General features: G+C 43.6%; 1 protein-coding gene across 1 annotated transcript in view; it reads right to left on the bottom strand.

The window, feature by feature from the left end:
- The window catches only part of LOC142742591 (spindle assembly abnormal protein 6 homolog), a 129,568-nt gene that overhangs the window by 68,608 nt on the left and 45,323 nt on the right, over positions 1–15,637 (bottom strand). Inside the window, exon 4 of the mRNA XM_075852515.1 lies at positions 8,799–8,903. Coding sequence (XP_075708630.1) covers positions 8,799–8,903 — 105 coding nt within the window. The remainder of the gene's footprint in view (positions 1–8,798; positions 8,904–15,637) is intronic.

Here is a 15,637-nt window from a genome sequence, read left to right as displayed (position 1 = left end):
CCTCGTGGGGTATCCTTGATCCTGAGGAAGGTGAGAGCTCAGCCAAAAACTATACGGGGGGAACTTGTTAATGATCTCAAGGCAGCTGGGACCACAGTCACCAAGAAAACCATTGGTAACACATTACGCCGTAATGGATTAAAATCCTGCAGTGCCCGCAAGGTCCCCATGCTCAAGAATGCACATGTACAGGCCCGTCTGAAGTTTGCAAATGAACATCTGGATGATTCTGAGAGTGATTGGGAGAAGGTGCTGTGGTCAGATGAGACTAAAATTGAGCTCTTCGGCATTAACTCAACTCGCCATGTTTGGAGGAAGAGAAATGATGCCTATGACCCAAAGAACACCGTCCCCACTGTCAAGCATGGAGGTAGAAACATTATGTTTTGGGGGTGTTTCTCTGCTAAGGGCACATGACTACTTCACCGCATCAATGGGAGAATGGATGGAGCCATGTACCGTCAAATCCTGAGTGACAACCTCCTTCCCTCCACCAGGACATTAAAAATGGCTCGTGGCTGGGTCTTCCAGCACGACAATGACCCGACACATACAGCCAAGGCAACAAAGGAGTGGCTCAAAAAGAAGCACATTAAGGTCATGGAGTGGCCTAGCCAGTCTCCAGACCTTAATCCCATCGAAAATTTATGGAGGGAGCTGAAGATCCGAGTTGCCAAGCGACAGCCTCGAAATCTTAATGATTTACAGATGATCTGCAAAGAGGAGTGGGACAAAATTCCATCTAACATGTGTGCAAACCTCATCATCAACTACTAAAAACGTCTGACTGCTGTGCTTGCCAACAAGGGTTTTGCCACCAAGTATTAAGTCTTGTTTGCCAAAGGGATCAAATACTTATTTACCTGTGCACAATGCAAATATATATATATAATTTTGACAATGTGATTTTCTGTTTTTTATTTTATATAATCTCTCTCTCTCACTGGTAAAATTAACCTAGCCTAAAAATTCTAGACTGTTCATGTCTTTGACAGTGGGCAAACTTACAAAATCAGCAAGGGATCAAATACTTATTTCCTTCACTGTACATGAAAAACAATACCATACAAACAACAATCTACCATAAACCTACAGGCCGTCCAGCATATCTGAGATGGAACAGCTTCCATCCAAGACACAAAGAAATCTATAATCTACAGCCAGGCTCTGCGCTACATACGAATCTGTTCAGACAGTGAAGACAGAAAACACCACCTGATATCACTGAGGTATACATTCTTACAACAGGGATACCAACCACGGATTATAGATGATCAGATCTACAGAGCAACAAGAACTCCAAGGAGCAATCTTCTGGAGTACAAAAAGAAGGAAGACCACAGCAGGGTGCCCCTACTGGTCATATACAGCCCACAAATGAACAGTTTGTTAGATACAGGTTGGAGATCAGCTGCAATTTTCCTCAGAGACAAACTGAAGGAAATATTCTCAGATTTACCTCTCCTTGCATACACAAACAGCCACCAAACCTAAGGAATGTCCTGGTCAGAAGTGCCCTCTCATCACCATCAGAGACTGGCACTTTTCCTTGCAACAGTAGAAAATGCAAGACCTGTACCAACATCTTGTCATCAAACACCTTCCACATACCAAACATGCAACAGAACTATAAAATCACTGGCACGTTCTCCTGTACATCCTCCAATGTAGTGTACATGATCCTGTGTACAAGGTGCATCAATAAAGGAATCTACATTAGAGAAACCATCCAAAAACGACAAACCAGGATAAATCTACACAGACATACAATAAAACAGGAGGTGGATACACCCGTGGGAAAACATTTCTCTGGACCTGATCACAGTTTGGCAGATATAAAGGTACTCATTCTGAAGGGTCATTTTAAAAAACAACAGGGGAAGAAAAATTTGGGAATTCAAGATGATGATAAAATTCCAGTCATTGACACAAGGCCTCAATCTAACACCAGGATTTATGAGCCACTACATGGACACACGTCACGTCCCCCATCAGACTGACTCCAGATGCCTTAACTCCTAAGTCATCACCCCTATAACCTCCGTTTTATTGCCCCGGCTTATCTTGATGTATCACCTCATGTACTAACTGTTTCTTTGTAACATCTAAATGTTGTGCTTTTTTTGAAGTCATTCATTTGTAAACAGCCTGAAGGGGCCTCTGTGCTCTGAAAGCCGCATATAGAACTTTTATGGTTAGCCAATAAAGGTATCATACCTTTTATACATTTGTCTTTTTTGACACAAAGGTATTTAACATCGCGTCTTTAAAATGACAAAGATATAACCTGTTTTCATACATACTTTGATATTTAAAATTATTTCTCAATGCAGCTAACAGAAGTACTTACATGTACCCAGGGGTGAACCTAGCCCGTCTGCCGCCTGAGGCGAACTATAAAAAGGCGCCCCCCCCCCCCCCCCAAATCTATCAGAGTTTTCTCATTCCTAGCTGTACACATCAAACACGCAATATATACATTTTTTAAATAGGAAAACATTTGATGTTTATTTGTTAGGCCCTGTTCACAAAGAGTATTTTGACGAGTTTTTGGGCACGGAAACCGCTCCGCAAAACTCGGCCGAAAATGCCTCCCGAGAAAGAAGGGACATGCCCTATCTTCGCACGTTTACGCCTCTGACCTCCTATTGACATCAATGGGAGGCAGAGAAAGGGTATTTCGCAGTTTTTTGCCCGTAGCACTCAATGTCCGTGAGCGAAAAACGCGGTGAAAATCGCGGCAAACGACGTGCAGGAAGGACAAAATCTGCCTCAAAATCCCAAACAGAATTTTGAGGCAGAATTTTCCTCCTGCAAAAAACTCAGTGTGAACATAGCCTTAGGCTATGTTCACAAGGAGTATTTTGCCGAGTTTTTTGACGCAGAAACCGCGTCGCAAAACTCGGCAAAAACGGCCCGAAAATGCCTCCCATTGATTTCAATGGGAGGCGTCGTCGTCTTTTTCCCGCGAGCAGCAAAACTGCCTCGCGGGAAAAAGAAGTGACATGCCCTATCTTCGGGAGCTTCCGCCTCTGACCTCCCATTGACTTCAATGGGAGGCAGAGAAAGCGTATTTTTCGGTGTTTTATGCCCGCGGCGCTCAATGGCCGCGGGCAAAAAACGCTGCGAAAAACTCAGCGAAAATCGGCGTGCAGGGAGAGGAAAATCTGCCTCAAACTTCCAAACCGAATTTTGAGGCAGATATTCCTCCTGCCAAATACTCCGTGTGAACATAGCCTTAAAGTGCTGTTTGAAGTATGGAAAATATTTAAAGAATTATTCTTACTGCCAATCAGTGCAGTGCAAATAGTACAGTCTGCCCTGCACGTCCCCATATCTCTCCTCGGCAGCCGGTCTCATTTGCGCCGTCACTCTCTGCAATTACATTCAGGCCGGTCCAGGACGGATCGCGCTTAGCGCTGTTTTGAAGCGGCACATCCTGGGCCATTTCTTTGCTCTACCTGCTGTATTGTTGTGGTCTGCTTGTGCTGGCTCCATGTCAGTGGTGGATTCATATGATCTTAGGCCCTGGGCTGTACACAAGTTATGGGCCCACACCCTACACTAAAGTCTCACCTACATGTCAAAGTACATCAGATGCCACACTGCGGACTGTCTCTTAGCCTGATCATCTGCTGCCACACTCACACTTCCCCACAGCCCCCACCACAGTAATGTACATCGATTGTAAGACCAACATTACAAATAATACCCCCATACTGATACTGAATAATACCTCCATACTGTTACTGAATAATACCCCCATACAGTTACTGAATAATACCTCCATACTGTTACTGAATAATACCCCCATACGGTTACTGAATAATACCTCCATACTGTTACCGAATAATACCCCCATACTGTTACTGAATAATACCTCCATACTGTTACTGAATAATACCTCCATACTGTTACTGAATAATACCTCCATACTGTTACTGAATAATACCCTATACTGTTACTGAATAATACCCCCATACAGGGACTGAATAATACCACCATACTGTTACTGAATAATATCCCCATACTGTTACTGAATAATACCTCCATACTGTTACTGAATAATATCCCCATACTGTTACTGAATAATACTCCCATACAGTTACTGAATAATACCCCCATACTGTTACTGAATAATACCTCCATACTGTTACTGAATAATACCTCCATACTGTTACTGAATAATACCTCCATACTGTTACTGAATAATACTTCCTTACGGTTACTGAATAAAACTACCAAACCATGATCCCATATTACTACAACATAGTGTCAGAAAAAACCCACCATACTGTTACTGAATAATACCTCCATACTGTTACTGAATAATACTTCCTTACGGTTACTGAATAAAACTACCAAACCATGATCCCATATTACTACAACATAGTGTCAGAAAAAACCCACCATACGGTTACTGAATAAATCACACTATATATAGACCAATATTACCACCATATAGTGACCTTATAGAGGTAGTTGCCAGTTATACACAAGATATCTGCAAACCATATAAGTGATTACAGTATAGTTATATCGAGTGACTATTGTGGCAAATTTAAGTTTTTAAAATTTTTAGACTGCTTTTTTTTGGTAGGTTCCGCTGGAGCGTTTGGACTACGTCGTAGATTCATTGGACAACTCTGATGATCTACTTTTTAAAAAAAAAAAAAAAAAAAAAAAAATGGTGAAAGAGGGTTGCAAGGGGGAGTTTAGATTTCAATAAAAGTTTTTCTTGTCTGTTTTTTTTAATACTTTATTATGGCCTTGGTAATGGCTGCTGTCTGATTGAGAGCATCCATTACTAAGAAGGGGCTTAGTGTTGGCCAGTAAAAAGGCTATCACTAACCCCTATTATTACCCTGCCGCGAGGGGAGTACGATCCAGTACCCGACCATCTGAAGCGACGGTAAGGCAGCAGGGCTGCCACAGGCTGGTTTTACCAGGCTGCGAAGGGATAAAAAACGTGGCCCTTCCCACCCTGGGGATGCTAGGCTGCAGCTGTTTTATTGTATCTGGCTGGTGGTGAAAAATAGCGGGAACCCGTCTTTTAAAACAAATAAAATAGAAAAAAAAATTACGTGAGATCCCTTCCATTTTTCATAACCAGCCAGATACAATAAAGCAGCAGCAGCCTAGCATTACCAGGGTGGGAAGGGCCATGGTTTTTGGCCATTCCGAGCCGGATAGTACCAGCCTGCGGCCACCCCAGTACCCGCCCTTCTCTTCAGACAGTCGGGTGCTGGATCGTACCCAGCTCTTCCCAGTACTCTTGGTGGCGGTTACCGGGGTAATAATAGGGGTTAGTGCTAGCCTTATTACTGGCTAACACTAAGCCCCTTCTTAGTAATGGATGCTCTCAGACAGCAGCCATTACTAAGGCGGTAATGAAGTATTAAATAACAGAGACATAAAGAAATTTTATTGAAATGACAACTCTTCCACACAATCCACTTTAACCATTTTATAAAAAAAAAAGAAATAAAGCTTAAATCAGCGACGTAGTCCAAATGGTCCAGCGGAACCTGCAAAACAAAAATTAGCAGTATGAAAAATAAAAATAAAGCTGGCTGCCCCCACAGACGTACAAACATATGAATAAATAGCTACCTTCGGAAACATATTAAAATAATTAGAAAAATTAGGCCCATAAAATAAAACATATCAAATAAAAAAAAAAAAATTATAACACCTTTCTTTTAAAGAGAACCTTTCACCTCCCCATACATGTACAGCTGAGTGCAGCATGTAATGGGGAGGGCCGCACAAACTCTGGGGCACTTTAGATTTTTTTCCTAGCCTCCTTCGTTATTTAGATATCGGTGCTGTAATATTTGGTGCCCGATATTTAAATAACCCCATGAACTGTCAATGGGGAGGTAATTGGCAAGGGGGCGTGTAACATCGCTGTGACACTGTCCAATCAGCTACTGTCAGCGTTACAGCAAGAGCTGGAGAGAGCGCGTGCGCGCAGCTCCGTCACCACTAAGGAACACAAGAGGAGAAGAAGAGTGTGAATTCTTCTTCTGTTTCATGGCATCGGAGCTGTGCGCGCACGCACGCTCTCACTCTTCAGCTCTCGGCAGACAAGGACGATAAGACTGATCTCTCACCTGAGATCACAGTCTTGTACTTGCCTGCCGAGAGCTGAAGAGTGAGAGCGTGCATGCGCACATGATCTCCTCTCTCCAGCTCTTGCTGTTGACATTGTCTGTAGCGGATTGTGTCACAGCGATGTTACACGTCCACTTGCCAATTACCGCCCCATTGGCAGTTTATGGGGTTATTTAAATATCGGGCGTCAAGTATTACAGCACCGATATCTAAGTAAGGAAAGAGGGTAGGAAAAAATATATAAAGTGCCCCAGAGTTTGTGCAGCCCTGACCATTACATGCTGCACTCAGCTGCACATGTATGGGTAGGTGAAAGATTCTCTTTAAAGTGTAACAACTTTTTAAAAAACTTTTGACATGTCAGAAGTTTTGATCAGTGGGGTCCGAGCACTGAGACCCTCCACTAGTCGCTAAAACAAAGCAGCAGAAGTGCTCGGGTGAGCGGTGTGCCGCTTCAATTCTTTTTGGCTTTCCTTGGAGCAGTGTACGGGCTCAATAGAAAGTCTAGGAGTCCGTACACCGCTCACTCGGCTGAAAGTCGATCATAAATGAAGCGGCACAGCGCTCACCCGAGCACTTCTGCTGCTTCGTTTTAGCGATTGGTGGGGGCCTCAGTGCTCGGTCCCCCACCGATGAAAACTTCGGACATGTCAGTATGATATATAAAGATATCTATGAATGCGATTGGTGCAAGTTTTAATTACTTTTTATTGAAAATGATTTGCACTTTTTGAGATACAGCTGCTTTGTATCCTGTATACAGAGCAGCTGTATATAGCGCTGAGACCTGAATCCATTAGGTCGCCTATTACCGATCACATCTAAGTTATGAACTTAGATGTGATCGGTAACAGCTCGATCCTACAGGACTCGCTGTCCTGACGGATACAGGATACAGCGCTACACACATTATATAATATATTTATTTTAATTAGCGGGGGCAGGTTTATGGGGAAGGATTAGGGCCTGTTCACATCAGCGTTGGCTTTCCGTTCCGGGGTTCCGTGGGAGGTTTCCGTCGGGTGAACCCCGCAACGGAAAGTCAAACTGAAACCACAGCTTCCGTTTCAGTCACCATTGAAATCAATGGTGACGGAAACATTGCTAATGGTTTCCGTTCGTCACCATTCCGGCAGGTTCCCGTTTTTGTGACGGAATCAATAGCGCAGTTGACTGCGCTAATGGTGACGGAAACGGTAGCTGTGGTATCAGTTTGACTTTCCGTTGCGGGGTTATCTCCAACGGAACCCCAGAACGGAAAGCCAACGCTGATGTGAACAGGCCCTAAGGCTTCTTTCACACTAGCATTAATATACGTTTACCTCTCTTCCGTCAGAGGTTGAGAGGATCGATACGTTAAACGGAAAGCAACGGTTCCATTTGAATTACCATTGCTTTCAATGGTAATTCTTTTGTATCAGTTGCTTTCCGTTTGTCGCCGTTCGCTAAGTTTCCGTTTTTTTTAAAGGAAACAAAAGTGCAGTCTGCAGAACTTTTATTTCCGTTCAAAAGAACGGAAACCTAGTGAACGGAGACAAACGGAAAGCAACTGATACAAAAGAATGACCATTGAAAGCAATTGTAATTCTAATGGAACCGTTGCTTTCCGTTTAACGTATCGATCCTCTCCCTCTGACGGAAGAGAGGTAAACGTATATTAATGCTAGTGTGAACAAAGCCCAATACAAGATATTAATATTTAATAAAAAATAAAAAAAACAAACAGCTGGGATTTGAACCAGCAAGCTTCATGTGTAAGGCAGACAAGCTAACCACTACACTATAGAAGCTGTCATAGTCAATGCCTGAGAAACTGTAGTAGTTGAGGGTTTACTATTAGTCTCTCCTGGCTCTGCTGCGTGTGGGTGGTAACTGGTCAGAGACTCACAGTCAGACTGGCTGCCGCAGCTGCCGCATACAGTGTGCACTGTGAGTGACTGAGACTCACCAGTCACAGCTCTGATTGTAGCTTTCCCACGCTAATTAAGCACCGGAAAGCTACAAAGCCAGGAGTATACTGCAGGGGGGGGGGGGCGTTTTACTGACAGCAGAGGGCTCTATAGGGGGGAATTATCCCCCCACCATAGAGCCCTGACTAGTTACTATACTGAAAGGTTAGGGGGGTCTGAGCATCTGACTGACTGCTCTAAAGGGGGGGGGCAGAATCCCCCCCCCTATAGAGCTCTCTGCAGTAAGTCAGACGCTCAGACCCTCCCCCACCCACACTAATCGTTGCATTATAGTGATGTGAGGGCTCTATGGGGTGGATTATTCCAGCCCCATAGAGCCCTCTGCTGTCGATAAAATGCCCAGACACCCCCTTGCAGTATAGTCACGTCACGGGTCCCGGTCCCAGCAAGGCAGGAACTTACCTCTGCTGCTCGTCGCTCCTCCTGCAGACTTGCTCCATGTGCTGTGTGCAGCGTCAGAGAGGAGGAGGAGTGTTACAGACGTTCGGCACGTCTGCTATGTGCGTCTGCATGGCCCCTCCCCCCGGTCCAGTCCGTCCCGGGCTGAAAATGCCGCCCCCCCTTTGGGTAGGTGGTGCCGCCTGAGGCCGTCGGCTCACCTGGCCTCATGGCAGATGCAGCACTGCATGTACTGTAACTAAACTCAAATAAAAGTATACAGGAACATATAAAAAAAATCTATAGATATTAGAGAACATATCTCTCACATACCTAGGTACAGTCTTATCTTGTTCAGATATACACTGCTCCAAAAGGTCTATGAATCTCTGTGGAAATGCAGAAAATTCCACTAACAATCCTTGCTGGTTTTTGAGACTATAATACAAAAGAAAAGAAGAATTATTATATACACGCACACACACTACTGTGTAAGAGTTTTCTGCATTTGTGGAAAAATGCTGCAAAATAAGAATGCTTATAAAAACAGAAGAGGTGTTAATTGACATTAAAAAAACAAACAAAAAAACACTTCATACAACGCGAATGAACAGTAGACAAATCTAAAATCAAAATCAATATTTGACATGACCAGCCTTGGTCTTCAAAATAGCATATTCTTCTAGGTACACTTGCACACAGTCATGGATTTTGTAGGATTTTATTCAGGTGTATGAGAAACCAATCAAAACAAACAGGTGATAACGATCATAATTTTCATATGTAGGTTGAAACAGTCATCAACTGTAACGAACAGCGGTGTAAGAGGCTTAAAACTGGACGAGGAACAGACAAACCTTGCTACAAAAAGTTGAGGTTATGAAAGATCGATTCATATCACACGTACATTATGATAAGACTAACTACCATGTGTCTTGTTGCTGTGATCATACTGCAATAGCAAGGTCTCTCTCAGGCAAAGATTTCGAAGCAAAATGGGGTTTCATGATGTGCTGTTCAAGCGTTTTTGAAGAAGCACAAAAACGGCCAAAGAAACTTAGTGAAGCAGATCAAAAGACATATCATGCTTACTTCACTTCAAAAGATGTTCAGCAGTGCCATCCGCTCAGAACCGCCAGAAACCAGTGGGACCCAGGTACACCCATCTACTGTTAGGAGACGTCTGGCCAGAAGTGGCCTGCATTAAAGAATTGCAGACAAAAAGCCATACCTTCGACAAGGTCAAGTGACTCAACTATGCATGAAAACTTGGCAACAAAATGACATCCGTTGCTCTGGACTAGAGTCAAAATTTGGAATATTTTGCGGTAACAGACGGCAGTTTGTCTGCCGAAGGGCTGGAGAGCGGTACAATAATGGATTGCCTGCAGGCAACAGTGAAGCCTGGTGGAGGTTCCTTACAAGTTCCTTTAGGCTGGGTTCACACGACCTATTTTCAGACGTAAACGAGGCGTATTATGCCTCGTATTAAGTCTGAAAATAGGGCTACAATACGTCGGCAAACATCTGCCAATTCATTTGAATGGGTTTGCCGAAGTACTGTGCAGACAACCTGTCATTTACGCGTCGTCGTTTGACAGCTGTCAAACGACGACGCGTAAAAATACAGCCTCGTCAAAAGAAGTGCAGGGCAATTCTTTCAGACGTAATTTGAGCCGTTCTTCATTGAACTCATTGGAGCACAGCTCAAAATTTACGGCTGTCAGAGAAGCCTCGCAAAATGCGAGGAGGAGCATTTACGTCTGAAACGAGGCAGCTGTTTTCTCCTGAAAACAGTCTGTCATTCAGACGTAAATGCCTGCTATCGTGTGCACATACCCTTAGAGTTCCTTCTAAAACCGTGTGCAAGTGTAGCTAAATAATGGATGCTGTTTTGAAGGCAAAAGGGTGGTCATATCAAATATTGATTAAATTTCTCTTCTGATCATTTGCTTTGTATTTTAATTGATTAAAAAAAAAAACACACACACACTATATGCATATGAAAGATAGATTTGTGACTTAACTCCAGCAGTATTAAAAAACAGGTTCATATACTCAAGAATGGAAACAAGACCCAAATAGTTGGTGGGCTAGTTAACGATCAATAGAAATAATTGCCTGCCGGCAAAAGGCCCTTTTTGACAACTACAAGCAAGGTAAAATAACAACATTTTTATTAGGCTATTTGAGCAAGGACACACTTCATAGAAATTAAAAGTTGATGTTCACTGCTGATAGTAACCGGCATAGTGCAATGTGTGCCAGTAACAAGATGCAAAGTGTCAGCGGCTACAGCACTCCGCACTCTGACCAGAGTCAAGGTCAGTATCAGGGATCAGCAGTAACAAATTACAATTTCAAAGCCCCCCCCCCGACATGTTTCACTGCAGATGCAGCGTCTTCAGGGGTATCGGGGCTAATGACAACGCGCCGCGGAATTCTCAGGGTTATATGCAGGAAGGATTGCCTTCAGCTGTCACTTCATTAATGTAGTGGCCAATAGAAACTGACATGGAGGGTCGAGCCCCCACACCAGTGATGGACAAGCGACAGGACAAATAGCAAGCCCGACATACAAAGACCAATAGGACGTAGCGTAGTGGCGCATGCGCAATAGACCACCGTGGGGAGACAGAGTCTCACAGTCAACAGCACAGCAGCGCATGTGCAATGGTTCACTTTAACAAGATAGAATCACAGTCAGGATGGGAATGCCACTGGAGCGCATACGTGGGGATAAACATAAGTATTGAAGAAGACAAGACGTACTCAAAGAGCTATGTTGTAGGCTGGTGTGACAGTCCATTTTGGTGTTGTTTTGTATCTAGATGCAATCTGTAAACTGCGTATCGAGATTTCATTACATGTCATATTTATGCTAAAGTTGCCATGTTTATGTCAAATGACACACTGCAAAATATAAATGAGAATGTGGCGCTGTTGTCAAAAGAAATGTAGTGCACTTATCAGTGAACAAACAATCATACAGTAGGGAAGTAGGAATGATGGGAAGAGGCAAATCAATACCACTAGCTACCTATGTAGCAATATTACAGCAATATCAAAGATCTCCAAAAAAGAAGAACACATCTGTAATGGCCAACCACCAATGGGTAATGGTACTCGATCAATGTCGTGTTTAAAGTAATAATAGCAGAGCTATAATAGGTACAGAGACCTAATTGTCCTAGGGTCAAAGGAACGCCGCAAAAGTAAACCCCTCATTTAAACCACCTGGACTGAGGGTGCCCAGTCGATGGATCCAACGGGCCTCCTCCTGTAGCAACCTGCGATCTAAATTGCCAGCTCTGGAGCCCAATTTGATCTGGGTAATACCCCAGAATTGTAAAGAGCGAATATCACCCCCATGCATAGATCGAATAGGTCTAGACAATGGCATGTCCTCCTTCTGGTTGATTGTGCTCAAGTGTTTGGAAACTCTTCTCCTCAATTCTTGAACTGTTTTTCCTACGTAGAACTTAGGACATGGACACTTGGCAATATAGACTACACCCTTACTTTGGCAGTTAATAAACGGTCTTATTTTGTATAGTCTACCATCAAGTGGGTGAGAAAATTGTTTGACTGTAGGAATCAGGTGACAAAACGAACAGCGGCCACAGGGATGGAATCCTACAATTGACGACTTAAGCAAGCATTTAGATGCCACCATCGGTCCAGAGTGTACCAAATAGTCGCGCAGGTTCTTGCCTCTGCGATAGGCAATGCTGGGGGTATGGGAAACTACATCTTGAAGGTCAGGATCAGCCAGGAGCATTGGCCAATGTCGCTGCAGGATCTCCCGTACTTGGTGAGAGCCCGCATCGAAGGTGCCAACACATCTGATGTTGGTCGGTACCGTAGGTTTAAAGTTAGTTTGAGGTTGTCGAGTATCAGCTGATTTCCGTTCATATAAGAGTTCCTTCCTATCAGTCGCTCCTGCCCTAGCATACGCTTTGTACAGCCACTTCTTTGGGTATCCCCGTGCACGGAACTTGGAAAAAAGTCCATCGCATTCCAGTTCAAAGGACCGCTCATCAGAGCAGTTCCTTTTGGCTCGAAGATATTGCCCAATGGGAATGCCCTTCTTGAGGGCCATAGGATGGTGGCTTTCCCAGTGTAATAGACTGTTAGTTGATGTTAGTTTCCGTGAGATGTCTGTATGTACACCACCAGCAGGATCCAGAGAGATTTTAAGATCCAGGAAGATAATCTCCTTTTTGTGAATAACATGAGTGAACTTCATACCCACCTTGTTATTATTAAGTGTGACCATGAATTTGTCAAATAGAGTCAAGTCACCATCCCAGAGGAGGAGAATATCGTCGATAAATCTCCCCCAGAATAGGATGTGACAGGTGTAAGGGGACAATTCCTTGGTGAATACTCGAGTATCCTCCCACCACCCCAAGAATAAATTTGCATAGGTCGGTGCCCATTGCTGTGCCCATTATTTGTTGATAGAATTTATGATCGAATAGAAAATAATTATGTGTCAGTAGAAAACGAAGTAATGACAATAGAAATTTATTATGTGCGTGAAATTGAATACCCTTGGTGATAAGGAAATGTGCAACTGCAGTGAGACCAAATTCATGCTGAATATTAGTATACAATGATTAAACAGCGATACTGGCGATAAATGTGGATGGAGTGACGTGAATCTCCTGGATCCTGTTGATGGTGTCCTTGGTGTCTTTAAGAAATGACGGCAATGAAGTGACAAAAGGGGAAAGGATCTCATTGATGTATGTACTTATACCCTGGGTAAGGCTGTCATTACCCGACACAATAGGCCTGCCCGGAATTGGGCGAGAAGCCTTGTGAATTTTTGGTAGAACATAGCATGTCGCCAGGGTAAGGCAAGGGTTGTACATCTGTTTAAATTCATCACTGGTAATCAGATTCTGTTTTCTCGCTTCATTGAGCAGTTGGCACAGATCCTTTAAAAATAGATCAGTGGGATTTTTTATGATCGTAATATATGTCGTGGCATCGTCCAGTAATTCCGCGGCGCGTTGTCATTAGCCCCGATACCCCTGAAGATGCTGCATCTGCAGTGAAACATGTCGGGGGGGCTTCTTTGAAATTTTAATTTGTTACTGCTGATCCCGGATACTGACCATGACTCTGGTCAGAGTGTGGCGTGCTGCAGCCGCTGACACTTTGCATCTTGTTACTGGCACACATTGCACTATGCCAGTTACTATCAGCAGTGAACATCAACTTTTAAATTTCTATGTAGTGTGTCCTTGCTCTAATAGCCTAATAAATATTTGTTATTTTACTTTGCTTGTAGTTGTTAAAAAGGGCCTTTTGCCGACAGGCAATTATTTCTATTGATCATATACTCAACAAGGACTCTGAAAGCAGCGTCTACCAAATATAAGAATTAACATTAGTAGTTAGTGTTGTGTGTGGTATTTGTAACAAATCTAGGCTAATATGTTTGAACTAGAGATGAGCGAGTTTTTAAAAAAAGCTTGGTTCAGCCGGTTCGTGAAACATCGGTTAAAAGTCTGGTTCGGACTGAATTAGTTCGAACCGATCCCAAAACTCACCAACAGCCCTAAAACACATGTATAACACTGCCTAAGAGTTCTAAAAGCCCTGTATAACACGCTTAGGTCACGTAGTAGTGTATCTAAGTACTTTTGAGCGGTTTTAAAGGCAAAAGTAATATTAAAGATACGGCAACATGTATGGCTATGGCTAAATGGATGGTAGCCGGTGGTAACTAACAGCTTGTTTAAAAAGAAGCGCATTTTTAGGTTTTGTTTTTTTAAAGAAAGAAGTCTAAAAATTAGCCCTTCTTGGGGGGTTGGCAGATGCCTGACTATTTTTATACATACACTGTGATATCGGAAGAAGCATTGGCTTTTTTTCCAAGCGGTCCAAAAATTATCCCTTATTGGCAGTAGCAACAGGTTTCACGCCTGGAAAGTGAAAAAATTATGCCATTCTGGGGAGTAGCAGAAGGATTGGCATCCCAGAAAGTGAAGAAATAAATAGTTTTTTTTATTAAAGGACAAGCCCCAAAAAATAATCTTTTTTTTAGATCATCTGGTTGACCTGTGGTTGTTGTGTAGGCCTGGTAGTAGCAGCAGCATGGTGGTAGTAGAAGTAGCTGCAGCACAGTATAATACAATGGATAGGACAGGAGATCTGTGGTTGCGTAGGCCTGGTAGGAGCGGGCGACACCAGGAGCGGTGAAATGGTGATCGTAGAAGCAGTGAGTGGACAGCAGAGGTGGTGGACTGGTTGTAGTAGTTGTAGCGAATTAACAGCAGCAATGGCAGATCTAGTCAGTGCCATCAGGTACAGGTGTTTTAAAAGTCACTATGCCAGATTCATTTGAACAAACTTGTGTTTGGCGGACAATCTTGTTTGTTTAGGGGTGACAACGCCACCTGCCATACTGAATACCCTCTCTGACGCTACACTGTAGGGTGGAAAAGATAGACCCATGGCAAACTGGGACAGTTCTTGGCAAAGATCCAATCTGCGGACTTCCATGGGGTCTGGACTCCGGGTAACTGGAAGAGCACAGTCCAGGTAGGACTGAACTTGCTTGTTCAGGTAGTGGTGAACATCCCTTTGGTGAGGGGTGTCAGATCAGCATATTGGATGTAATCATGTTCTCCAAACTCAAATGGCTGCTGATGCCTGCTGCAGTGGTAGCGCTGACAGAGGCGGTGGAGCGTTGGCCAAGCATGGAGCAGAGAGTGCCCCCTCCGGTCACGGCAGGTGTCTGCCATTTGAAAGATGTGGCAAGCTGGCTGCATAGCTTCTCTCGATAAGCCAATTTTGCCTCGCTCTTGAAAAATGGAAGAAATTCCCCCATTTTGGATTTAAAACAGTGTCTAAAAGAAGTGTGGCTATCCAGTGTCTTATTGTTGGCATGAAGCAAACAGATAAGTAGTCAGCGCGCAAGAAATGAAGAATACAGCTCGCAATCATTTCCGAGGGCCTGGTTGGTTCTATCTCTGCCCAATACTGCCATGGTTGTTCAGCATGTTCATCTGCCACTGTGGGAGCTGAAAATTACCCTGGCTCCAAAAGCTGCACGACTGCTGCATGAGCAAAAATAATTCACCACTTTCCGCCGTTTGAGCAGATGGTGCAATATGTGTAAGCTGGAATTCCAGCATGTTGGAACGTCGCAAATC

Source organism: Rhinoderma darwinii, chromosome 1 (assembly GCF_050947455.1).
Source record: "Rhinoderma darwinii isolate aRhiDar2 chromosome 1, aRhiDar2.hap1, whole genome shotgun sequence".
In the NCBI taxonomy this organism is placed as follows: domain Eukaryota; kingdom Metazoa; phylum Chordata; class Amphibia; order Anura; family Rhinodermatidae; genus Rhinoderma; species Rhinoderma darwinii.
Note: the sequence above shows the minus strand (reverse complement) of the source record. Positions and strands in the feature narration are given on the sequence as shown.